This window comes from Zalophus californianus, chromosome 10 (assembly GCF_009762305.2).
Source record: "Zalophus californianus isolate mZalCal1 chromosome 10, mZalCal1.pri.v2, whole genome shotgun sequence".
In the NCBI taxonomy this organism is placed as follows: Eukaryota; Metazoa; Chordata; class Mammalia; order Carnivora; family Otariidae; genus Zalophus; species Zalophus californianus.
Window position 1 is genome coordinate 84339211 of NC_045604.1, and position 27302 is coordinate 84366512.

The following is a 27302-nucleotide window of genomic DNA, read 5'->3' on the forward strand; positions in this document are numbered from 1 at the left end:
ATTCTGACCTCTAACAGAGGTGCCTGGGATCCATATCATGTGGCTCCCTGGACACTTACGGGTACTTCCTATATTCCTATATGATGACCGAGCTTTTTTTTTTTTTTTAAAGTTACATATTTGGATACATTTTTAATGCATTCATCTCCTGTGAAGGAAATTTTTAAGCATTTGTCTTAATGGCCAGAATGTTTTGTCCATATGTTGGCATTTACCAACTTTTTTCAGAAGTGGTAGGCCAAGAGCTCTCATTTTTGTGTGTGTGTGTGTGTGTGTGTGTAAGAGAGAGAATAAGCCACATAAGGGCATGGTTTTCTGTTTGATTTTCTCACTGCCCTGTTCCCAGGGCCTAGGATAGTGCTTAGTGCCTTAAAGTTGCTCCATAAGTAGGTATTGAATGAGTGACTACTTTTGCATGTTGGGCAGTGTTGGTGTGACACTCCTACAGGATATCTCTTTCTCAATCTTTTCCAGAAACCACTTTGATATTGGCCTTCAGGAATGACTTTTCAAGTATAAATACCCCATGAGTGGATTAGGGAAACCATTTGTGATACTGGCAGTTTTATTTTCAGTTGGGATGCTGACTATAAGGAACAAACACCTAATTGGCCCTAGCAAACCTGACAAACCAGTCAGTGCCTTTTCTCACACAGCAAGTGCAGGCTATGGTCCAGGCAGGTTCTGTCCGTCTCCCCTCTGTCAGCCTCAGGTAGCAAAGTGGCTGTAGCCATTCCAGGCATCACATTGAAACCTGGCAGCATCCAGAGGCAGAAAGATGAAGAATCTACAATTCCTTGGGTTCCTGTTTAAGAACAAGGGAACCTCTTCTCAGAACTCCTATTCCAGCAGCTAGAAATGGGTCATGTGCCCATTGTCTAAACCCCACACTAGCAAAGGGAATGGGGTCACTGTGATCAGCTTGGACCTGTGTTAATTTGCTCAGGCTGTGTCTTCGTCCGTTCTGGCTGTTAAAACAAAATGCCACAAACTGGGTGGCTTGTCAATACCAGGTATTGATTTCGTCCAGTTCTGGAGCTGGGAAGTACAAGATCAAGATAAGAGCAGATCTGGTGTCTGGTGAAAGCTTACTTCCTGTCCGTAGACGTCTGTCTTCGCTGCGTCTTCACGAGGCACAAGCGAGTTTTCTTGGGCCCCTTTTATAAGGGTATTAATCCCACTCACGAGAGCTCCACCCTCATGACCTGATCACCTCTTAATATCATCACCTTGGGAGTTAGGGGGCCATTCAGACCATAGCAGGTTGCCATAATAGACTGGAGGGCTTGAACAACAAAAATTTATTTTCTCACAGTTCTGGAGGCTAGAAGTCCAAGATCAAGGTGCTGGCAGGGAGGGTTGGTTTCTGGTGAGGCTTCTCTTCTCACTGTGTCCTCACATGGTCTCTCTGTGCCTGTGTGTTCCTGGTCTCTCCTCTTCTTCTTCCGTTTTTTTTTTTTTTTTTTAAGATTTTACTTATTTATTTGAGAGAGAGAGAGAGCCCGAGAGCAGGAGAGAGAGTGAGCATGAGCAGGGGGAGGGGAGGGGCAGAGGCAGAGGGACAAGAAGCAGGGAGCCCGACGCAGGGCTTTATCTAGGACCCCAGGATCGTGACTTGAGCTGAAGGCAGATGCTTAACTGACTGAACCCCCCAGGCACCCCTCTCTTTCTTTTCTTATAAAGACCTCAGTCCCATTGGATTAGGGCTCCACACTTAGGACCTCACTTCTCACTGATTACATCTCTAAAAGTCCTATCTCCAAACGCAGTCAGTCACATTGGGCATTAGGGCTTCATCATACAAATTGGGAGCGGACCTTATTCAGTCTGTAACAGGCCCCACCCTGATGTTTGTAGGGCAGAGATAGAAATCTGAATGAAGTTGGGGTTCTGGGGTATGGGCAGTATCTCCACAGTCAGCTTTCACCTTAATTATTCAGGCAACACCTAGGACACAGCCCGAAGGGGTATAATTGCACTAAAGACCACGGGGGGCCAGATTCCTGCGAATCTCATTTCCACCACTTACTGGGAAGCAGCTTAACGCTTCTGAGCTTTGACTTTCGCTTCTGTGACGTGGGGATAACAGGCGGGCCTCCGAAGACTGCTGTGAAGAGCCAACAAGAAAAGGCAAGTGCTTATCCTGGTGCCCGGCGAGCTCTCAGTGTCCAGGTTGCTGTTAGTGGCTCTTCAGTCTCAGGGTTGACCTCGTCTGTGCCATTCAAAATCTTCCCCAAACCACTGACCTAAAGGATACCTCTTCCATTGATTTTTTGTGAAAAACAACAACAACAACAACAACAACAACAACAGCAACAAAAAACAGGAGCTCTTTTAGAAATACGTAATTGTCTTAAGATAGCTCTAAAGCCATTAACGGTGTTCCAGCGAGTAAAATATTTACTTCCTTTCGCGGAAAACATAGGCTTCAAAACTCGTTGGGAGGAAATGTGATGAAGAGTGTAGCCTTTGATGCCAGATGGCCTGGGTCACGTCTGGCCCGCGGTAGCTCACTGTGTCACTTTGGTCCAAACACATCACTGTTTCATGGCTCAGTTTCTCCTGCGTAGTGGGAGAGCCTGCCTCATGGATGGCGTGAGAGGCGAGATGACGCATGCGAAGTGCATCTCACTGTGCACGGTGGGCACTAGCAAATTCTCAGTGAAATGAGGAATGCGGGGGTGTCGTGGGAGAGGTGGGGAGTAAAGTAACTGCCATTCTCATTGGTGCCTGGAACGCAGCAGGTACCTCACCATCCTGTAGTAACACTGCACAGGGGATGGTACCACTTGCATCCTATGCCAAAGGGTGAGGAAACCCAGGCTTCACGAAGTCAGGTGACCGGCCCAAGGTCTCATAGTTGGTGAGACTGGATTTGAACCCAAGTATGCCTGGTGCCAGGGCCTGAGCTCTTCTCTGTTATATCAAATGCCATAAAGGTGAATTCCACCCCCCATCCCCACCCCTGACTCCCCATCTTGGCCAGGGACTGAGAGTTAACAGAAATGGGCATGTGGCTCCATCTACGTGAGAGTATTACTTTGGAGATTCCTTTGTGAGAAATGTTGTTTTAGATTCTCCAACCTGATGGTTTTCATTATAATTATTTTTAATTTTAGACTCTGCTAACTGAGATGATGGATAGATGCAAGAAACTAGGAAACAAGTAAGTATTTTATTTTTTTAATTTATTTAAAAAAAATTTTTTTTTAAGTAAGCATGGAGATCAATGTGGTGCTTGAACTCACAACCCTGAGGTCAAGACCTGAGCCGAGGTCAAGAGTTGGACGCCCAACAGACTGAGCCACCCAGGTGCCCCAGTATTTTAAAATTTAAAAAACATGGGTTTGGAAGTGGAGCTGGTTGATTTTTTTTTTTTTTTTTTTTTTTTTTTTGAGCTTGGCATGCTCACGTGGGCGAGAGGATCAGCAGAGCGACAGGATGACAACAGAGGGCAGGAAAGTTGAGTCCAGTCTCCTGGCTTCTGATTCCTGGCTCCACTCTTTCTTAGCTTTGTGAACTGGGGTCACCTACTTGACCTCTCTATGCCTCAGGCTCCTCATCTGTAAAATGGGTTTAGTAATAGTCCTTTCCCCATGGGGCTGTGGTAAGTGGTAGGGTCAAAATAAACTCCGTTTTCCTGTCTTCCAAGCATATGAGGTTTCCTCTCTGCTCTCCCTTCCGTGGTAGATGTCCCTAAGTCACTGTGTCCCCTAGGTCCTAGAACAGTGCTTTTTGTAAGAGGTGGAGATATGTATTTTATATATTTGCAGTTTGGATCAATATTGTGACTTAATGTTTAGTTTTATTAGTGCACCGGCCAACAAAGGCTCAGTTTACATCTGTTTAAATGGATTTGATTGCTTGCTGTCCATCAATCCGGCCAGCCAGCCAGCTACCCATTCATCCAGTCAATTCAACATTTACCAAGTTCCAAATGTGTATAAAACATCGTGTTGTTCTCTAGAGGTTGCCTTTTCACGCCAGCCTTTTAAAATTTTTTTCCAACTTTACCATTAAAGAGTTCTCAATTCCTCCTTCCCAGCAACGTACATACTTAAAATTAAAGTGGCTTTCATTAAGGGGCAGCTCTGCTGATGTGGGTCGTGTGTCTTACAGCGCCTTGCTGTTGAATTCTGTGATGTCAGCTTTCCGGGCCGAGTTCATCGCCACGAGGTCCATGGATTTCATTGGCATGATTAAAGAGTGTGATGAGTCAGGTTTCCCTAAGGTAGGCTCTTGTGGGAGAACAGATAGGCACTGTTTACCTGAGAGCTGTCGAGGGAGACAGTCCTTGGCCGGGGTGGGGCAGTGGGGGGAGCAGCCCGGGCCAGCAGGAAAACAGGCGAAGGCTCTGTCTCTGAAGAACACGATAGAAGATGAGTTCGTGATTGGGATTGTTAGGCACGTGTCATTGCTGCCAACGAGTCCTAAATCTATCGAATTAGCTCACTGTGAAGTATTTAGGAAAGGCTCAGTCCCCCATCTTTAAAAATGTATCTTCACTCGTTATTTATGAAAAGCTCTGTCCAGCAGAATGTTAGGGCCCACCAATCAGAGCGGTACACGGAGCTGGCTTTGTTCTGAGCAGCTCAGTCGGACTTGCATGTAGGCCTGAGGTAGAACTTCAGGAAGATCATTGGAGGATGAGCCCTGAGATGAGCTCAGTGTTAGAGCCTTCTCCTCTAAGCCTCAAGGTGCTCCGATTTAAAATCCCCAGTATTGTAATGGTTCACTGTTTTTCTTAGCATCTCCTTTTTCGCTCATTGGGGTTAAACTTGGCCTTGGCTGACCCTCCTGAGGGCGATCGACTCCAGATTCTCAATGAAGCTTGGAAAGTCATCACTAAGTTGAAGAATCCACAGGTGGGTGACTATTCAGACCTTAGATCGACTGTGCCTGCCTTTTGTCCAAGTTCTGCAGTATGTTCTTTCCTTTAAAAAAAATTATCTTTTGACTAATCATATGTCTGGGTTTTTTTTTTTTTTTTTTTTAGAAATAATACTTCTTTTAATTGTTTTTGCTAACCTATAGTGGAGAATTGATAGCTCTAAAGATATATTTATTTGGTTTTTGTATCCTAATTATGTCTAATTCTTGAGGCTTCAGGATTTACTAAAAGTGTAAAATTATAAATATTTGAAACTTTAAAAGGCCTCTGGCTTTGTAAACAGCATCCAAAGTACAACTGTCTATAGTACTTGGATTTGAAAGTAACAACTGAGTAAGATATTCCTAAATGGAAGATCAGAAGTCAAAACTGTAATTAGCAGAAGGGAATTCCAACTGTTGTCCCTTGAACTGTTGTTCCCTGAGCAGAGACAGCTGGGGCCTCATTCTCCCCCAACTTCAGGTCGGGGAGTCTAGGAAAGATGGACCAGCCAGTGTTAGGTGCCAAAGGTGTGTAGCACCATAGTGCTCGAGGTTTGGGTTGCCCATCTCACCATCCTTGTCGGCAGCACGCCAGCAAGTTTTGTGGCTGCCACTAGGTAAATGGTACTGACTGCCTTTGGCTGAAGGACCGGCTGGGCAGACTTCACACCGCACACCGTTCCTCTCCTGCTAGCAGCATGTCTTAGTTCAGCTGCTATAACAGAACAGCACAGACCAGGGGGCTTACAGACAACAAATTTATTTCTTGCAGTTCTGGGGTTTGCAAGTTTGAAATCAGGGTGACAGCCTGGTCAGATTCCGGTGAGGGCCCTCTTCTGGATTTGCAGACAGCCAGCTTTTCCTCCTCCCTTGGCAGAGAGGGAGAGTGGGCTCTCTGGGGTCTCTTTTATTAGGGCACTAATCCCATTCATGAGGGTTCTGCCCTCATGACCCTATCACCTCCCAAAACCACCTCCTAATGCCCGCACACTGAGGGGCTGGGATTTTCAACACAGGCATTTTGGACGCAAACATCTAGTCCAAAACCCAGCAAATAACTCAATAAGGGTACGTAACATTTGACACAATCATTTACCAAGAAGGAAATATTAGAGTGAGTTCGGTTATAAACCCCTTTCCAGTCACCGCACTTACAATAGTATATTGCGAATACTGGCCTAATTTAGAAATACCAGAGACTTGTTTACCAAATCAAATACCTAGGTTAAGTTTAGCAAAACCGTCACTAAACTTCATAAACTAAACTGTTTAACTTAACTGTGATTGGCTAACTGAACAGCTTATTTAGCATGTGTAAAGTCCAGTCCCCGGGCCTCTGATGCCTTTGAGTGAGTGCTTCCAAGCAACCTTGCATCAAAAGGCCACATTGATGGTTTTCTTCAGTCTTGAACTTCACACAGCCTTCGCTTTCCAGTCCGACCTTCAGATGTTCCTGGCTTTTCTTTTGTGAACGAGATAACTATTTTCTTCCTTCTTCATTTCTTCTTTCTTTCCCTTAAAGTATAGGAACAGAAGAGACACACTCGAGCGCTTGGTTTCCCCACCTTGAGTGTCTTCTGGGGCACGCAGCCGTACCTAGCTGTCCACTGCCATTTCCATGACCATCCCATGGGCTCTCTGTGGGCCCTCCCCCCTACTTGAATCTAACACGTAATTTCTTACTTGAAATCTTCAGTGTTTTCTTAGCCTTTTTACAACATACACATCACCCCTCTATCAGAAAAATGGTTTATTTTTTAAAGGTAGGAAGCCCGTTTGTTTTTTTTTTCTCAGAACGTGCAAAAATCACATTTAATTCTGGTCTTCATTTTTTTTTAAGATTTTATTTATTTATTTGACAGACAGTGAAAGAGGGAACACAAGCAGGGGGAGTGGGAGAGGGAAAAGCAGGCTTCCCACTGAGCAGGGAGCCCGATGCGGGGATTGATCCCAGGACTCCGGGATCATGACCTGAGCTGAAGGCAGACACTTAATGACTGAGCCACCCAGGCGCCCCTAATTCTGGTCTTCAACCAGATCCACCATCAATGTCTCTGCTGAGGTGTGGCCCGGACTCATGACTTTTATCTCCACTGCCTTTCAGTTCTTCCCAGATTCTATCTTGGCCCAAGTAGCAATTCTGGAATGTTAGTTTCATGCAACTTCTGTATTTCTATAACTTGCTTCTTAGGGTAAAATATATCGGTGGGCTAGACTTTTCTGTAGATGAACCAACCAGTCTTGAAATTCCTATCACTTACCTCTTTTAATTGTCAGAGCTCTTGAAGGGGTTTGTACGTGATGAGCTTTTACCATAAGGCCCCTCAGGGTGTTCTTATCGTCAAGCCATTTTTGCTTTTTCTCTGCAGGACTACATTAACTGTGCCGAAGTGTGGGTGGAGTACACTTGCAAGCATTTCACGGTATGTGTGGCCTGCGGTATTGTTTCTGGAAGAGTTATGTTTTTATTCATGTTTATAATAATGAACGAGGCTAGCTGAGGCATTTAGGCATTTTACAATGGTAATTGTCCTTAATTTATAAAAATCACATCCTTTATGTTACACTGCCGTAGAGCATGAATATGTGCATTTTTTTTTAAAAGATTTTATTTTTATTTATTTGACAGAGAGAGAGACAGCCAGAGGGGGAACACAGCAGGGGGAGTGGGAGAGCGAGAAGCAGGCTTCCCGCGGAGCAGGGAGCCGGATGCAGGGCCTTGATCCCAGGACCCTGGGGTCATGACCTGAGCCGAAGGCAGATGCTTAAAGACTGAGCCACCCAGGCGCCCCTGAATATGTACATTGTAACAAAAGTATTCCATACTCACGTGTAAATTGGGGAAATGCTCCCTTATACCAAGGGAAGCAGTTTTTTTCACCATCGGAAACCTTAAGATGCTTACTTGCTAAAGCGCATTGTGACTCTCCCTGGGGGGTCCATTCAGTACCATTTCCACATATTTGACTTGTGTGTAATTTTTTTTCTAAGCAGAGGCACTTCTTTTCCTGTGCCCATACTGGAATCTTAGTTTGGGAAATAACTGGGCTTGCCAAGTAACAGAGATTTTAGAAGCAGGCACACCTGGGTTCAAATCCTGTTGCCAGAATCCAAATTTTCATCAGCTTTTAAAAACCGAAGTATAGCATATATGCAGAAAAATGCATGTATTGTAAGTTTGCTACCTAATGAATCTTGAGGAAGTACATCCATGTGATCATGGTCCATAGAAGCAGGGAATAACTCCCCGAAGTCCCCTGAACTGTGCTCTCAGTCACAGTCCCCAACCGTTGGAAGTTGAAGGCAGCCACCATTCGGGCCTTTAAATTGGTTTTGGCCTTGTTTTAAGCATTATGTAAGTGCTGCTCTGTTGATTTTGTTTCTTTGGTCCAATTTTGGTTTTATGCTTTATTTTGGAAACTTCAGACATGATATTCCTTGAACTCATCACCCAGAAATGATCAACTCATGACAGATCTTGTTTCATTTAGATCTTTACCCCTTCTCTCCACCCCTGGGTTATTCTGAAGCAAATCTCAAACACTGTGTCTTCACCTGCCAGTTCTCAGCACATATATGTAAAATATAAGATTCCCTTTTCTGAAACCAAATCCTGACTATCTTAACTAAAAAAAAAAAAATACTGCTTTTAATATCCTTAAAAATCAATGATCAGATGTCCCCAGTTGTCTTGCAATTTTTTTTAGAGTTTATTGTTCAGCTGGGATTAAAATAAAGCCTGTACATTGCCGTAGACTTCTTAGGGTTCTTTTAAACTGTAAATTCTCTCTCTTTCCCCCCCTCCTTCCCTTCCTTTCCCTCCCCCCCATCTGTGATTTATTTGTTGAAGAAATTGGGATCTTTGGGCGCCTGGGTGGCTCAGTCGGTTAAGCGACTGCCTTCGGCTCAGGTCATGATCCTGGAGTCCCGGGATCGAGTCCCGCATCGGGCTCCCTGCTCGGCAGGGAGTCTGCTTCTCCCTCTGACCCTCTTCCCTCTCGTGCTATCTCCCATTCTCTCTCTCTCAAGTAAATAAATAAAATCTTTAAAAAAAAATAGATATTCTTTAAAAAAAAAAAAAAATTGGGATCTTTGTCCTGTAGAGTTTCCCAGTCTAGACCAGCTAGTTGCATCTGGTGATGGTGTTCTTTTGCTGTCAATATATCCTGCCAATCAGCAGTTAGTTCTAGAGACTTCATCAGCTTCAGATTAGAGTTTCTGGCACTGTGGGTGGTGGTTGGGCGCTTCTCCTGGGAAGCTCACAGTATCAGGCTGTCTCTCTATAACGTGGGCAGCCACCGAAGCTCGTTGCATCTCACTGTTTCTCAGGGGCTGCAAAATGGTGATACCTGGAATTACAATCAACTCTTCTCTGTTCATTAGCTGGGATACTTGTAGAAAGAGAAACTTTTCACGTCGGGTGTTTGGTTACCCTGAGGTACAGCTTGTGCAGAAAAGGCAGGGATGCTGCTGGTTTGTTTCCTTTCCCTTACTAGTTTTAGAATGAGGCTTGATTCCTCAGCATCCCCAAAGGTGACCAGTGAGTAGTAGTTGTTGGTGTCTTTAGGAGCACATGGATTTAAATATACTTGAATTACATCATTCTTACTGACGCTCATTTGTCCCTTCTTTGTCCAGTGGATGGCTTTTCAGGTTGGCTCCTGAGTCCTTCTGACATGTTCTCCGTAGTCTTTGATGCCTTCCTTGCTTTCTCTTATAAGATGTTGTAGGCTCCCTGGCATAGTTCTTCTTTTTTTTTTTAATTTTATTTTATTATGTCATGTTAATCAGCATCAGCTGTTTCTCCAAGGAGCTCTGGTTCCTTTCAGTGCCATTGTCAGTTTTTTTTTTTTTTTAAGCTGTGTGACCCTAGCTAAGTCATGTAACTTCTCTGAGCTCCACTTCCTCATCTCTAAAATGGGGGATAAACATGTCGGTGCCAGGGAGTTTAATGAGCATTAGGCAAGAGAGTAAACATAATGGCAACTATTTAGATAACAAATATCAAATACCAGGCGCCTTACCTGTGAGCTATGCAGCTTCAGAGAGACCTTGCCAGGAGGCTTCGTTCTTCCTGTTATAAGGACCAGGGGTCAGCATAGCTTTTCTGTGGTGAGCCAGACAGTAAATATTTGATGTGTTGTGGTCCATACGATCTCTGTCACAAGTATCCAACTCTGTCATTGCAGCATGTGAGCAGCTACAGACAATATATGAGTGAGTACAGCTGTGTGTTCCAGTAAACTTGATGCACACTGAAATTTGAATCTCATATTTTTGTCATGAAATATTACTCTTCTGGTTTGAACGTAAAAATCATTTTTATCTCGTGGGCTGTATAAAAACAGGCCCAGGGCTGGATTTGGGCCGTGGTTGGTTGACCCCCTGATAGAGATGACAAAAGCCAAGGTGGGCATCGAGGTCACTCAGCTTGTAGGGGCTGAGTCCGCACACTTCCCACAAGGCCGCACTGTGCCGTCCGCCAGCGCCAGGGGAGCGGCCTGGGACAGGCAGGGACAGAGTGGCACGGCTGATTTTAACAGCACTCAGGGAAAGCAGCGGGGATAGTGTAACACCCCAGAACCTTTGAGAACAATGTTTTAGTCCTGACCTGGTGCAGAAGTAGTTACCTTCAGGGCTATGATATAGGTGGGGGTTCTCCCTTAATATTATTTCCAGCAGATTTGAAACTGTTTCCTGGAAAGTATGTGGTATGTTCTGAAAATGTTAGTCCTTTGCCCCAGAAAAGTGGTCAGTGACTGCCTTTCAGTGTCTAACACAGGTTTATCCCCCCCCTCTTAGAAACGAGAGGTGAATACTGTTCTGGCTGATGTCATCAAGCACATGACTCCAGATCGTGCATTTGAAGACTCCTACCCTCAGGTAACAGCTTTGCTTTCCTGATTTCCACACTGTTAGGAATTGTACTCTGTTGAATCACATAGGCGTGTTGCATGGGTCAGGCTGTAAAGTCAGATAATCCTGGGTTCAAATCCTAGCTCTGCCATATCATCGCCATCTGCCCTTCACTCCACTACTTAACCTTGTTGTGCCTCAGTTTTCTCACTTGTAAAATGGGGCTAATAGTCCTACACTCAGAGTGGCTATGAGGATTGCATGAGATATGATATGAGATGCCCTGGCACAGTTGCTTGGCACCAGTAAGTAAGGGGCCTGTGTTTTCCAGTTAAACTATTATTTGGAAGTAGTTAAACTTATTGGAAAATAGAATAGTTCAGAGAACTCCCATTACTATGATTATTTTTTAAAGATTTTATTTATTTATTTGACAGGGAGAGACAAGGAACACAAGTAGGGGGAGTGGGAGAGGGAGAAGCAGGCTTCCCGCAGAGCAGGGAGACCGATGCGGATCCCAGGACCTTGGGATCATGACCTGAGCCAAAGGCAGACGCTTAACTGACTGAGCCACCCAGGCACCCCTGAACTCCCATTATTTTTTAGTCAGATTCACCAACTGTAAACATTTTCCATGTTTGCTTTATCATTATCATATGTACACATATGCACTATATGTGTGTAAATTTTTTTCTGGCTTCTCTGAGGAAGAAACAGTTGCATACATCATCTACTTTGCCTCTGAAGAATTCAATGAATATTTCCTAAGAACAAGGACATTCTCCATATAACCAGTTCAATTATCGACTCTAGAGAATTTAACATTAATACCTTATTGTCTCCTCCACAGTCCAATGTCCTTGATAGCAGATTTTTTCCTCCTCCAATACAGAATCCAGCGAAGGTTCATTTACTGTCAAGTAACTTTCAACCTAATTAAGATTTTATTTTTTATTTAATAACATGACGTTCTGGCGCTTATTGCAATCAATTTTTAGCTTCACTTAGTAGAAGAAAATTAATTACATGTTCTTGTAAGAAGGTTAGAATTCTAACATTTTGGTAAGAGTGTTTTCACCATTTGCTAATTAAAATAGTTCATCATTAGAATTTATTGAATAGGCACTGAATACCTGACATTTTTCTCCGGGTGATAGTCTTGCACAACAGGCTCTTGGTAAGCATCACTGAGTAAATGAACCGTGTAAAGGAGATGGGTCATACCCTTGTGGGTCAGCAAGATCTTGGGTGCATATGAAGACTGAGATGCATTAGAATTTTTGTTGAGGAATATTTAGTAAGACCTTGACTCCTAGGGACCCATTTAATTGAAGACTTTAACATAATTTTAATGCAGTCCGTTCCTAAGAGAGAGAGAGGAATAATTACATTATACAATTCTGTCATATCTAGAAGCAATTTATGAAAGGTACCCCAGGGGTCAGCCTGCATTCTGGATAGCCACCCATATGAGTTGTGAGCCCCTTGTCTTAAGCGATTTATTTTTTTTTATTTTTTTATTTTTTTAAAGATTTTATTTGACAGAGAGACACACAGCGAGAGAGGGAACACAAGCAGGGGGAGTGGGAGAGGGAGAAGCAGGCTTCACGCGGAGCAGGGAGCCCGATGCAGGGCTGGATCCCAGGACCCTGTGATCATGACCTGAGCCCAAGGCAGACGCTCAACGACTGAGCCACCCAGGAGCCCCGTCTTAAGCGATTTAAACAAACGATTTCAACAGCCGTGTTTTTAGTGTAAACAAAAGTACCTGTCAGTAAATTTTCTCTTCTGGACAGTAACCGGGGGCGGAGGTTTATATTTTCCTTAGAAAAAACACCTCTGTGGTTCTCCCTGTCAACAGGACTGTGTGTATCTCAGGGTGGTGGGGGGTAGACATCAGTACGTGAGTATCTGGAGCTGACCTTAGAGACTGTGCCATCATCCTTGGGTAATGATGTGGCCTTTGACTCCACCAGCAAACTCTGTTCATTGCTTCTCCACAGAAGTCGTCAAAAAACACAGGGCCATGATGGGCTGGAACAGGGGTGTGCCAAGTATGACCCATAGACCAAATGTAATGCAGCCCACCACCTGTTATTGTGAATAAAGTTATATTGGATCCAGCCATGCCCATTTGCTTACATGCTCTCTCTGGCTGCTTTTGAGCTGCAGTAGCCGTGCTGAGTAGTTGTAATGGCTCTGTGGCCCTTTGACGAAGCTGTTTGCCCCCCCGCCTTGAATATTCATAGCTGACTTTATAATAGACAGCTTTCCAAGGAAAGGCACTACACTGCTGTAAGCACGTTACACGAACCATCCTGTTTAACCCTCACAGTGAGCCAGGTACTGCTTTGCTCTCCATTTTACAGAGGAGGAAGATGAGGCTGGGAAGTGGCTTTCCCAAGACTACAGAGTAAAATGGGCAAACTCAGACTGAGACAGGGCCTAACCTTAACCCCCAGTAATCTCCCGTTCCCAAGTCACCCAGCTTTCCCTTATTGTAATTGTAATTTCAAATTATGAAAGAAGGTTGCCTTTTAGAAATATCCAACTTTTGGAATGCCTGGCTGGATCTCGGGGTTGTGAGTTTGAGCCCCACGTTGGATGTAGAGATTACTTAGAAATAAAATCTTGAAAAAATATATCCAAGTTTTATTAATGATGTGTTTTCTGTTCGGTTTTGCAGCTTCATTCAATAATTAAGAAAGTGATTGCCCACTTCCACGATTTCTCCGTTCTTTTCTCAGTGGTAAGTAGCATTCCTTAATTACCTTTGGAAATTTTGTCTCAGTCAGAGGTTCACTTAGTGTCTCGGTCATGTTTTCATGGTGTCCGAAGCCAAAAGAAATACTTAACAGTTCCCTTTAGAAAGTAGTTAGGTCTAAACAACTTCAGTATTTATGGCATAACAACTTAATCAGCGTTCGAAAAATGAGTACCCAGACGGAGAGAAAAATATTATCTTTCTTTCTTTCATGACTCGCTCATGGAATGTGTGCCCCTCTTGAACAGCACACAGCTTCTCAAACCTGGGAGTCAGACTGGGTGTTCTCTTCCACACTGATTTTCACAGGACACTTGCTTTTTATCACACATACAGTCTAACATTGAAACTCTGGAGTACGTCGAACTAATTGTTGTCTCATTGTCTGACAGTTGAAATTTTTGTTATGTGTCCCTCACATTTTAAAATACCCCACGATGCCCCTTCACACTGGCTGCATTGCCCTGGGCAAGTACAAATCTAGAGGATTCTCTTCCCTGTCACGCCTCCCTCTTTGGGTTTCCATTCATGTACACTCACGGAACTGTTTGTTTCTTGTTTATTTTAAAAATAGAACCTCTTATTTTTTGGAGATTCTCCATACCCCAAGCACCGTGCTGGAACTTTGCATGCGTTGCCTCGTACCATTTTCACAACACCGCTAGGAAGTAGGAGCAGTTAGAATTCTCACTTTACAGTTGGGAAAACTGATGCTGGAGGAGGTGGAGTAACTTGAGTAAGGTGGCACAGTTTTGTTTGTTTGTTTGTTTGTTTTTTTAGGTGGCACAGTTAGTAAATGTAGAGTCAGGCTGTGGGGGCCACTCTGAACAACTGGCTCTCCTTTCTCTGATCAGTACAGTCGTAAAAAAGAAGCCCACCTTGTGTGTTGTTACCTGGAGAAGCCCGTGGTCATCTGAAGCTTGCCCAGATGGTTCCCAAAATGTTCGCTGGCCCCAGTCCTGACCCCTGGGGCGTGTCAGTGGTTTTAACCCTACGAGCTTTCACAAACCTGCTTTCAGGTGGGTCCTCCTCTGACCTACCTCAGAGAGATGAATAGCTCTTTCTCTGCTCTGACCTTCAAAGAAAAAGTGACTCAACAAATCCCTTCAGCAACTTGTGTAAATTGCATGGAGAGTGTTTTGTTTTTTTTTGTTTTGTTTTTAGGAAAAATTTTTGCCGTTTCTGGACATGTTTCAGAAAGAGAGTGTGCGGGTGGAGGTTTGCAAGTGCATCATGGAAGTTTTTATCAAGTAAGTGTAACACGGTGTCACCAGAAGCTTGGATTCCCGATGCCCCTGTGAAGCATATGGATAAGAATCACTCTGTGTCCTTGGAGGCCTAATGATCTGTATGCATTTAACATCTAAAATAACATGGAGAGGAAAAACACATTACAAGGAGCAGTCATGATAAAAGTTTGTAATTAGTGCCTAAGAAGACAAAGCCATAAGTAGTAGTTGGAGCCTGGCCATCACCTACATTGTATTCGGATGTGTTTTTGGAAGGAGCAATCTGTTAATGAACTACTTAGGGAGTAACATTTTAAAAGATAAAAATAAAGTCATACTTGTCAAGGTCACAGAGCTAGAAAGCTTTCCGTCTTCAATGCCTTAGATTTGTGATTGATTTTTTTTTTTTTAAAGGTTGGGGTTTCTTTCTTTTTTTTTTAAGATTTTATTTATTCATTTGAGACACAGAGATAAAGAGAGAGAGAAAGCATGAGCAGGGAGAGAGGCAGAGGGAGACGCAGGCTCCTCGCTGAGCCAGGAGCCCGATGTGGGGCTCGATCCCAGGACCCTGGGATCATGACCTGAGCCGAAGGCAGACGCTTAACCATCTGAGCCACCCAGGCGCCCCTTTGTGATTGATTTTTAAATTCAGTTGCTTTCCTTTTGACTAAATCTGTGTTTCCCCAAACAACCTACTGTTGGTGGTACAGGAAATAATTCTAGGTGGCACGTGGAGGAGAGATTTTGATTTTGATTTGAAAACTTGTATATTTAAAGTGTATTCAATATACAGCTAGTTTAATTGGTGTTTTCATGTATTTTTTTTTAGGACAGAATTAAATTTAAAAAGTTAAAGTTGCTTTATTTTTTAAAGATTTTATTTATTTATTTGACAGAGAGAGAAAGCACAAGTAGGAAGAGAGGCAGGCAGAGGGAGAAGCAGACTCCCCGCTTAGCAGGGAGCCCAATGGAGGGCTCGATCTTAGGACCCTGAGATTAAGACCTGAGCTGAAGGCAGTGCTTAACTGACTGAGCCACCCAGGCGCCCCTAAAGTTGCTTTAAATATTAAATATATAGATATGGTAAAATAAAGTGTGTTAAGATGGAACTTAAATAACCCTGGTTTGGAAAATTGAGTTAGATGTTGCTTGAATAATGTATGTTTTAAGCTTTCCTTGTGTTGTCTTCCTGAAATATTAATTCCATATGCTTGGAAACAAATATACTTCCTTTACTTACATAAAGATTTGTTATAAGACCTTGTCCTTCTGTATTATTTGAAAAGCCAAATTACAATTTTGCCTGGCACTTAATACAGTTGTAAATGGGTTGTGGACTGCTTTAGAAAGAAATGTAAAAAAATCAGGTCTGCCCTTTGCCTGGCTTAGAAATGCAGCAGCTTTACCATGATTTGGTAGGATTTACCATGATTTTAGGAGAAGTTATAATATGTGTAGAAAAGCAAACTTGTTATTGAAGGAAGAATTAAGAGTAAAACCAGAACATTGCCCATTACATGTTCAATGCCAACTGGGTAATTTGCTATTTCTCAAATAGATGTGATAGAGGAGAAACTCAACCCATGCCTTCATTGCTGTGAGTGGACATAACTTATACTGTTGTCTTTAAATGTCTTGTAGGCATCAGCAAGAGCCCACAAAGGACCCTGTGATTCTGAATGCCCTTTTGCACGTGTGCAAGACCATGCATGACTCTGTAAAGTAAGCCACGCTTAAGGCTGAAACATAACATGGATTGGGTCTTAATACCACATAAGAGTACATTGGGGAATTACTGCATTAAGCTGCCACTGTGGATACTATTATTTTATGGGGTCTATTAAAATTCTTGCTAATGAGGACATTCTAGTCTAGGAGAAGAGAGAGGCTGAGGGTAACCTTCCTGAGAAAATGAAATGGCAGGTCTTTTTTTTTTTTAAAGATTGATTTGAGAGAGAGAGAAAGCAAGAGCGAGTCGGGGGGAGGGGCAGAGGGAGAGAATCTTCAAGCAGACTCCACGCTGAGCACAGAGCCTGATGTGGGGCTCGATCCCACAACCCTGAGATCGTGATCTGTGCTGAAACCAAGAGACACTCAATCGACTACACCACCAAGGCGTGCCGAGATGGCAGATGTTTTTACAAAGGGGTATCTGTTGAGAGGAAAAGGCGTGAACTCAAACTCCACCTCTCCTGGAGATTTGAGAGCAGCAGATACAATAATAATGAGTTCACTCATCCAGTAACATAGTCTTTACATTTTTTCTCGTTATTAGCCAATTACTTGAAATTCAAATGAAATAGCTTTTCTTCCTTACATGAAGGGCTCTAGGTGTTTGGTAGACCTGAGGCTCAGTCCTGTGCGTTAGCCTTACCTCTGGATCAGAGGCCAAACTATCACTCCTTTGCTTTCTAGTTTTTTTCTGTTACATGTTTCCATTTGATTGTGTTTGAAGCAGTTCCTGCTCATTTGTGGCTGAAATTTTAGTCCCCACAGAATTTTTAAGCACAGCAGCTTGAGTCATTGGAAAATGTTACAAGAATGGAGAAAACGGTTTTAGAACTTAACCATCAGCAAGATGAATTGTATTTCTTTTTTTTTCTTCTGAATTTTGGAATCTTTATTTTCATGATCTTGTGTTGTCAGCCTCGTGAATAGTTACCAAAATCAAAATATCAAGACTTTTTCTAGTACATGGAACCAACCGATAGGCTTTTTAGTTGGACAAAAATAGAAATAAAGGCACAAAACACATCAGAAAGGCACTTGCCTTAGTAGGATACCGGGTTTTAGCTTCGGTAAAATAGAAGGTTTATTTCTCTCTTGCTAAAGGTGTGAGATCAGATGGGGTAGGGCCACTCTGCTGTAGAGCACCATCCAGGTTCCTTCTGTCTTGTTGTTCGGCCATTCCTCTGGGGTGTTGCCCTTGTCTTGCTGGGGGAAGCTGGCTTACCTCTACCATGTCCATGTACAGCCTGCAGGCATTGGAGGATAGTGGTTTTCTTTCTGCGAGAAACTTGGGCAGCTCACCCTCACTTGTGCTCACATCCCATTGGCCAGAACTGTCCTATGGTCGTACCCAACTACAGAGGGGGCTGGGAAATGGAATCTCAAAGAATGAAAGGAACATTGCTTTGTTAGTGGATGGAATGCAGTCTTTGCCAGGGACATGGAAAGGACAAACCAACACACAAAACTTGTCTCCTGTTTTCTCTAGGCTCTTAAATTGTTAAAAAAAATAAATTCGGGGAACTATTAATAGGCCTTCACATGTGTAGTCGAAGCTTAAGGACGTGACATTGTCTTATTTATATTTGTATTAATACTACTATTAAATAAAGGCAATTGCGATCTATAATTTACTTTAAGATGCCTCCCCAAAATGAGCTGGATTGATGGATGGAGAGGGAAGCGGGTAGTTATGTGATAAAGCAAACATAGTAAAATGATAATGGTGGGATCCTGGTGGTGTGTATATGGGTGTTGTAAAATTCTTTCGACTTTGCTGCTTGTTTGAAATTTTCTATCCTGAAATGTTGAACAAAACTTCTCTGGAATACAAATATTTGCAGTTGGACCTTGCTGTCCAAATTCCAAGGGAAAGTTTCCTTCTCCTTTGCTATCAATAAATATGTCCTGAAAACATCATCTTTGAGAGAGATGAGAAACACACTTAAATTATGTTCATTTAGATGATACATTTTCATCAGAAGAGACACAGCCTGTCGGGAGTGTTTTAAATCTAGAAAATGCAAAGTGTTCTGACCTGTTAAATTGCTTACTTCTTACATATTCTTTAGAAACTTATATTTATTACCTCAATGTTAATTATGTACCATTATTGATTTTAGTGCACTCACTCTTGAGGATGAGAAAAGAATGCTGGCATATTTGATTAATGGATTTATAAAAATGGTAAGTATTGGGGAAGAAGTTTCAGGGTACTTGGAAATGTGATGTAATTGTTTGTCCTTAACTCTGGTGAAAGCAGTTAACATTATGTTCCCTGGTGCTTTTCATTTTTATTAAGATAAGAGGAAATTAGAAAACGTCTTACATTAGCCAGCACTCCCCTGGGGGCAAAGAGAGCCAAGACGAACTGGCTTAAGGAATAAAAAAATGTGTCCTCAGGACCTGCCGTCTGTGTGTGTCGGGCTCGGGGTTCCGCTCGCTCGGTGTCCTCCCAGACAGGCTCATGCCCCTGAAGAGCTCCGGGTTCCCAGCAGGAAGGGCTCCAGCAGAAGTCCTGGGATTGAGTCTCCAGATGAACTTGGGTCACCTGAATGAATTGCTGCAGTGAGGGGGAAGAAACACACTGACTGGCCAGGCCTGGGGGACATATGTACACCTGCACAGCCCCAGTCACGTGGACCCTGGGAGTGGGGAGTAGGGGCTCTTTGAGGTACCCGATGAGCTGCTCATCAGGTGATGGTGAACCGATGCTGGGGGGAGGGGCAAAATTGGTGCATAACAACTCACCCCAAAACTTAGCTTTTTTTTTTCCTTTTAAGATTTTGTTTATTTGTCAGAGTGCGCACAAGCCGGGGGATGGGGTGGGGGGCGGAGGACAGAGGGGGAAGCAGATTCCCCGCTGAGCAGAGAGCCTGGAATCATGGGATCATGACCTGAGCTGAAGGCAGATGCTTAACTGACTGAGCCACCCAGGCACCCCAAAACTTAGCAGCTTTAAATAACAGTGTCTTATCAATTCTTAACAATCCTGGGGGTTGACTGTGGAGTCAGGCTGCTCCGTGTACCAGGATTGGGGCCACGGAGGATCCAGGACAGCCTCGCTCCCACTCCCGTGTCTGGGCTCTTGGTGCTGGCTGTTGGGGCCTCATTTCTCACCGGCGTGGCCTCTTTCTGCTGTTCTGCCATCATCCAGCCGTCTCAGCCGGGCTCTTTTATATGGTGCGGGCATGGACAGAAGCTGCAGGGCCTTCTAAGACCAAAATCCAGTAATCACACAGTGACTGGTGCCGCATCCTGCTACATTCTCTTGGTCAAAACAGTGACCGGGGCTGTGGCCTTGGAGAGGGGGGGAAGTAGACTCCACCCCCAGATGGGAAGAGTCCACAGGGACGCTGCAAAAGGCCAAGCAGAGTGGGAGGGGTTCTTGCAGCCTTCTTTGGGAACAACCCCACCATCCCTTCCTAGCCAGAACCACCTTTGCTTTCATTCTTCGTGCACAAAGCTAAAGTAACAACTGCTGCCAGTGTCCTGTTTTAATACAAGTGTCAAAACAAAACCTGACCAAGAGGAAAATAACTAGAGCACTTTGAAAAGGACCCTGAAAATGTGACTTGTTCCACAAAAGGGTCAGTGTCATCGGTCACCTGACTCCTTGGGTAAAACAATCCATTCTGATGCAAAATCAGAATTAACCCTTCAATTGTCGTGGGGGGAAATGCACCTTTTACCGGGTGACTCTCCTTGCCCTTGATTTATGTGCTGATCGGGTGGTATTTTATCCCTTTATGGCTCTGTCTGAGAGCCACCAAGTTAGAATGGAAAAGAATATGAGGAAATAAGATGTGAAACCTGATAGCTGTAATGGAAATCGCAATGTTAAGCCTCCTTTGGGCAAAAATGATTGCTGTAACAGTCAAGTTTGTCCTCCTAACAAGCTGTTCATAAATTTGAAGAAATAGAAGAGGGGATTTTTATTGATGGAGAAACTTCCACCTATGGCTCCAGCAACCACCCGTAAGTTGCTGAGTTTGGACTCCCCATCAGGAAGCAGAAAGGTGTGGCTCTTATTAGGGAAATCCCTCTGACCAATGGCTCCCAATAACCAAATTTATGTTCTGTGAAAAGGCCACAGCTGACAAACAAAATTCCATTATTTCCTTTCCAGGGGTTTCCTTCTAACCTGGGAAATCCGATTTACATTCTGAGATTCTGTTCTGTTACCCTTTGGTCTTTTTATGTTCTACTCCAGTGCTCATGTCATAAAGAGGAGGTGGTAATAGTAATATCGCAGTTATATGCTGGGCAAAGTCACGTAAAGTCTAATTGGAGTAAATTCCAGTGTGTGTGTGTGTGTGTTTGTGCGCGCGTGCGTGCGCGTGCGTGCGCGTGCGTGCTTGTATGCATGCTTGCATACCTTGGGCATTTCCACCCATTCATTTTGGTGGGATTTTTGGTGACTTGTCATCACAGACTTGCCCCACCCCTCGAAGCTCAGGGAAACTCTTCTCAATGGTGTGTGCTCAGAGGTCCCTAGAGATAACATTCTCAGCATCTTTTCCCTTGCTTCTAGGTTTCCTTTGGCCGTGATTTTGAACAACAGCTCAGTTTTTATGTTGAGGCTAGGTCCATGTTTTGCAACCTGGAACCTGTTCTTGTGCAGTTGATTCACGTAAGGATTTTCATTTATTCGTTTCTTTTCTCAATAAATATTTATTATCTATATGCCAAGCATGGAATTTAATCTGGGAGTCTTGTGGCCCCATAACACTCCTATTCTTTAGGGCATAAAAGGTGGTTTCTCAAAGGTTATTCAAATCTGCAATTTTGCTTAAGTCTTTGGACTTTTTTTTTTTAACCTCTTTTTCTCTGAAATGAGCATATTCTCATTCCTATACGCCAGCAGCAAAGTGGGTTGCACTGATGAGTCATAGAAATATTAACCTATGGCTCTAATGACTTAACCAGAGTCCCAGCATTGTTGGATCTTGGTAGCTTTTCATGGTGCCCCCAGGCCAAGAAAAAACAGTTCTGTTGATTAAGAAGCTGGACTCAAAGAACTTAAATATTTATGCCCTCACAACTGGATAACTCTTTCAAATAACAATCTATGTGAATTGAATGAAAAATAATATATTTTTATTCTTAAATAATTCTAATTACTAATAAGCATGTGTACCTGTTGAGCACTATACCACTTCTCAAACCTTAGCATCAGATTGGCCTCACTACCCTTGTTCCCTCTTCCACATTGATTTTTCTTTCCCCACATTGATTTTTGCATTGTACTTGTTTTTTATCAGAGCAGCTGCTGAAAACCCAGTTTACCAAGGTAGGGCATTGCTGTGAGGAGCAGGATGCAGTCCGGTGTTGAATCTGTGAGCTACCTCACGCCGGTGCTTTCCCCAGTGCTCAACAATTGAACATTGCTCTGTTTCCCAAAAAAACTGTGGTGCACCTATGAATTTGTTCCAACCCTCGAAGATGTCATGGTACATGGTTTGGGAACCATAGGTCCGAACTTTGCATATTTTTTGAAAGATTCTCCATGGCTTTGTTTCATGTAAATTCCCAAGGAGAGCAACCTTTTTATATATTTGTTTGCTGCTTAGCAGGTTAGGTGGCATTACTGAACTTAAGACCTAAAGGTAGAGAACTCCTCTCTAAGTTGGGGGGAGGTAACAGTGCCCACCTTGGTAGGGCCGTGGGGAGTTAAGGGAGCTGATGAATGTACAGCTCTTAGAACAGCACCTGGATGCTGTGAATATGATGTGGTAGGTCTTGTTTCTGTTCTTACGCTTCATGTTAGTATTGCATAGGGGAATTGTATGGTGGCTCTCGGGTTTGGAGGTTTCTCTTAGGATCTCTCAGATCTCAACCTTAGTGTGTGGGATTTCTGGAAATGAAGTGAACCCTGGCTATTCATTAAACCAGAAAATGGTCATTCACTATGCCGGCTGATAGGCATGACTAACTCTGTGAGTGCCTTTTGTTCTTACCCTGTTGGAGATGTTTGCTCAAGGCTGAGACTGAATCAGGCCTGATGACCCCTCAGGCATGTCAGGGTTTGGAGCTAACCAGTCTTGGCCCCGCATAGCTCGTTCTTATTGACTTGTATGCAGTTCATGTCCAGATCTCTATGGAAGACGTTAATCTGAGTCAGCCATCATTCCATAATTATTTCTGTTTTTTTTTAATTAATCCAGAGTGTAAACCGGTTGGCAATGGAAACAAGGAAAGTAATGAAAGGAAATCATTCCAGAAAGACAGCTGCCTTTGTCCGGGTATGTTCTAGAGATAAGCCTCCCAGACTTGGCACTCCAGTGAGTTGTTTGATTTGCAAGTTTCTAAGTTGCTCTTCCCAGAAAAAGACAAGTAAATGTGTCCTAGGGGTGGTTAAGTATCGATTTTCCAGATTAATTTTTCCTTAACTACCTATGAACAGACCACTTTTCTTGATATTTCAAAAGAAATGATCAAAGAAGTCTCCATTTGGATACGTGTTATGGGAGTGGGGTGTTGGGGTTAAGAGGCAGATTGTAGTTTTGTGCTGGCTGAATTCTCTCTGGCTTGTGCCTGTACCTGGAAGGTCTTTTTATCAAAGCAATCCATATCTGTGTTTTAAAAAAAATAGAATGGGACCAAAAAGAGGACAGTGAGAAATAAGCATACCGTCCCTGCCCTGACTTCATACCTCTTTTCTCAGAGCCAACCCGCTCAAAACCTTTTCGAGCAATTTCTTCTAATTACCACCATATTTTTAAGTAATTGGTTTAAAAGTCTGCTTCTTGGTCAATGGAAAGCATTAGCTATTTACTTCCTGCTATGACAGATGAAGATTTATTTTTCTCACCCCCTTATGCCCCTTATTTGCCTGGTCTCCTCCTCCCAGAGGCAGCTGGACTACGCTGCAGAGGCGAGAAAAGAAAATTGGGGCTCAGAATGAGGAGATTTCGTTATTTTCAGTGTTTTTTTCTTGAAAGTATGCGATGGATGAAAGCAGGAGGACCAGGCTGCAGTGAGGGTACTGCTTACGTCACCTGCCATGTTTCTTTCCTTCCTTCTAGGCCTGTGTTGCATACTGCTTCATCACCATTCCCTCCTTGGTGGGCATCTTCACGCGCCTCAATCTCTACCTGCATTCTGGTCAGGTTGCCTTGGCCAACCAGTGCCTCTCCCAAGGTAAGCCCATTGTTTTCTCCTGGGAGCATTTCCTGGCTGCTTAGGGAAGCCGACTCAGAGGTAGGTAGGTAGGTAGGTAGGGTTTGTGTGTGTGTGTGTGTGTGTGTGTGAGATTCCTCTAAGTAGGAAAGAAAACTGATCGAGAAACGATGAGTTTTAAATCTATTTCTGTAGCGGGAAGCACACTGAACGTGCCCACATTTATAGCGTCAGACAGATGGCAGCCTGATGCTATTTTCCTGTAAGGCCTTCTGAAACCTGTCTCACACAGGCCAGGGCAGGCAGCTTGACACCCCCAGAGAGGTGTGCTTAGAGAATTTTACAAGTTAGGACTGCTTCATCGCAGCACATGGCTGTTTGTTTATTTATTTATTTTTAAAGATTTTATTTATTTTTTCGACAGAGAGAGACACAGCGAGAGAGGGAACACAAGCAGGGGGAGTGGGAGAGGGAGAAGCAGGCTTCCCGCGGAGCAGGAGCCCGATGCGGGGCTCGATCCCAGGACCCTGGGATCATGACCTGAGCCGAAGGCAGACGCTTAACAGCTGAGCCACCCAGGTGCCCCATGGCTGTTTATTTTTTGCGTATGTTTGTTTGTTTGAAACCCCAGAGACCTACAAATAGATGCTAATAAGTATGGAAAGAATACTCTCTACAGCTTGCTGTTAGTGATAAAAATTCTGCTCAGGGCCCATTTCTGTACGAGTTAGAGGAGCCAGATGGTTTATTTGGGAGGCAACCCCCCCGAGAATGTCAGTCACGTGATGGGGGGCTGAGACAGGGAAGGGAAGGAAGCCAACGAAAGGTGCGCTATTGGGCAGGTTACCACTGTGGGCAGCTGAGGTACGTTCCCACTGGGGATCTCTGGGAGGGGGTGCCACTGTGGGCAGCTGAGGTACGTTCCCACTGGGGATCTCTGGGAGGGGGTGTCAGCCACCGAGGGGACGGCCTCGGTGCTGCCCCACCTGAGGGGCAGGGAAAGTGGGTTATTGACTTTTTTTTTTAAGACCTTTATTAATGGGTGCTTGCCGTTTGTTGATTTTAAAAAAAAAAATCAAGTTGTAAACTTTTATTACAAATTAAATATGAGGTTCTTAAAAATCTCAACTTGACCAGATATGAAACAATTTAAAAACCTTTAAAGGTGTATTGAGAAAAACCAGTTTTTTTTTTTTAAACACGTTTGTCAATTACCAAAAAGAGACATCTTTAGGTAAAAAATAAAACCCCATGCTGCATAGATAATGCAGATAGTTCTTTTTATCTGGTCAGTGGGCAAAAAGCAAGCACTTAAGGTCTTCAGCTCCAGTCTTCTGTTCATTTCTTATTGCTGGAATTTCATCTTCATTTCTTCGCGGTGGATGACTAAACCGGATGATGGTAGAGGTGGTAAGCCGGCATTTACTCAGCCCTGCCCTGCTCAGCCTCGGGAGCGGACGCATTCTCAGATGGTGGATCGGCTGCTTTTGTCTCTTTGCCATCTTGTGGTTTAGGGTTTTCTGGGCGTCTGCGTCGGTAAGTGAAGTTGTGGCAGTACCGACGTTGAGGTGGCTGCTGACCTTGGGTCTCATCTCCTTGATTTTCCTTATCTTCCTCATTGCCATCCAGAGGCTGTCTTTGGCGAGGAGGACCCCTGCGGAATCGCGGTCTATAACCCTGGTACATATTCTGTCTCACTGGTCTACCTTGCTCTCCTACACCCTGGTTGTCAGCACCTTCCATCACCTTCCAGGGTTGGAATACGGTGGTCGACGCCCAGAGGGTTTCCGCATGTAGTAAGGTGGGAAGCGTCACCTGCGGTAGGGCCGGCGCTGTTGGGCCCAGCCTTCGGGAGCACTTTCCGATCCCTCGTTCTTTTCCGCACTCTCACTATTCTGGTAATTCTGTGGGAATTGCATGGAGGACCCCAGTGACGTGGATAGCGTCTATACTGGTTACGTCTGCTGCGTATTTACTGCCTTGCACTGGAACTCCACCAGGGCCCTGTCACATTTGCTGCCTCCGCACCCTTTTCTCCTTCAGCCACGTCGGACTCCACAGTCTCTCCATCTCCTGCACTGCGAAGGTACTTCCTGGGGTTATCCTTCTTTATGGCAGTCTGGCGCACAAATACATCTTCCGTGGTGTCATTCCTCTTGATGAAACCAGATCCGTTTCCTATATTGAACCATTTTACTGTTCCCAAAACCTTTGTTGCAATGATTTTTTTGTCCCTGCCGGCAGGCGCCGCCGATGTGAGGCTGCCTGGGCCGCCGCTGCCTGCGCCGCTGCCCGTGGTGCCCGGCTTGGTGTGGGCAGCGCTGAGGGCGGGGGGTGCGGGCGGCTGCTGGGTCTCGGCCTCACTGCTCACTGTTGCAGTGATGGTGACTGGGGCCGGCGGCGGCGGTGGCACTGCTCAGGGCTCTCTGGGGTCCGCTCTCCGCTCCCACTACCGATCGAACTCGGGTTATTGACTCTATTCCATCTGTCGTTGACTGAGGGCTGTTTCTAGATCATCACCTCCCCGGCTCCCTCTCCTGCTCTGCACTTGAGCCAAGAGAAAGCCCTCAGGTAGGTGTTTGCTACAGGATGTGCTTGTCAGCTCCTGGGACGGTCTGTGTCAAGGGCTGGCGTGCAGAGCCTTGGCAGCAAGGTAGCCGTCCAGCAGAGATCCAGGCACCGTGGCTGGAGCGTTTGTGTGTGACGAGCCGTTTGCACATACTGTCTCATTTCATCCTCCCAACAGCCACGTGAGGCGGTCCTGTGGTTGGTGCCTCCTTTCCCAGGTGAGAACTGCGGCGGGGAGGGGCTCAGTAGCCAGCCCTCAGCCCCCGCTCTGTTGGACTCAAGGCCGGGCCCTTCACCGCTGTGATAGAGCATCTGCAGGGCACACAGTTGGTTTCTGTGGCACCGAACGAGGTGGGCCGATGGTTTCAGTGATGGTCTGCCTTCCACTCCCATCTCCCACCTGTCCTCACAGTTTATAACGCCAGGGTTGGCCATCCGCCACCGGCTGCCGTTGCCCTGGGTGGGTTCTTTGGGTTGGTTGGAGAGTGGTCCTTGGCATGGCAGTTCTGGCACATTGATCTGTATCTTCGCTCACCTGGGGCAGCTATGGGCACCGAGGCCTTCAGACGTGATTGCTACCCACGAGCCTTTTCAAAGTCTGTTGAGTTTTGCTTTTGACACCTGGGGACTCCAGTAGCTTCCCACCAAATGTGGAATTACATCAAACACCTTGCCTATGAGTCTTCAGGCGATCTGGTGCCTGCCTGTCTTTTGTTCTCATCTCACGCCGTACTTAAACCACACTGGCTGGCTTCTTTTCTTTGAACATAGGAAGGTGTATTCTAATTCAGAGTCTTTGTACTTGCCATTCCCTCTTTCTAAAATGATCTTCCCCCGGCTGCTTGGTTTTGTTTTTGTTTTTGTTTTTAATTACCGAGCAGGCGATGAGAATCAAGCCTCCCCTGGTGAGGATAGCTTCTGCTGTCCAGTCTAGCTAGAAGCACCACTCTAGCTGAATGCACCTCCCCAGTCTATCATGCTCTGTACCATCCTCTCGTGATCATCATTATACTTCTGATCTGTGTGTTTTCTTACTGTATGTGTGTTGCTTATCCACCCTCCCCACCTGTCCTTGTTGTGTGTTGGTAAACGTGGAACTTTCTCCTAGTGCCTGCTTTGGTAAGCACGATGGGTTAGCAAGAAACAAGGTGAAACAAAAATGA

At 44.5% G+C, this 27302-nt stretch overlaps 1 protein-coding gene across 5 annotated transcripts in view; it reads left to right on the forward strand.

The window, feature by feature from the left end:
- Positions 1–27302, forward strand: part of VPS35L (VPS35 endosomal protein sorting factor like) — a 118444-nt gene that overhangs the window by 55542 nt on the left and 35600 nt on the right. For all 5 annotated transcript variants that reach the window (XR_003522932.2, XM_027610275.2, XM_027610276.2 and 2 more), the window contains 12 exons: positions 3120–3166; positions 4120–4231; positions 4749–4865; positions 7242–7295; positions 10675–10755; positions 13415–13477; positions 14657–14742; positions 16363–16443; positions 18573–18636; positions 20984–21082; positions 22617–22694; positions 23478–23592. Coding sequence is in view for 4 of the 5 variants with exons in the window: in XM_027610275.2 (XP_027466076.1) it covers positions 3120–3166; positions 4120–4231; positions 4749–4865; positions 7242–7295; positions 10675–10755; positions 13415–13477; positions 14657–14742; positions 16363–16443; positions 18573–18636; positions 20984–21082; positions 22617–22694; positions 23478–23592 (997 nt within the window). In the remaining variant the exon portion in view is untranslated. The remainder of the gene's footprint in view (positions 1–3119; positions 3167–4119; positions 4232–4748; positions 4866–7241; positions 7296–10674; positions 10756–13414; positions 13478–14656; positions 14743–16362; positions 16444–18572; positions 18637–20983; positions 21083–22616; positions 22695–23477; positions 23593–27302) is intronic.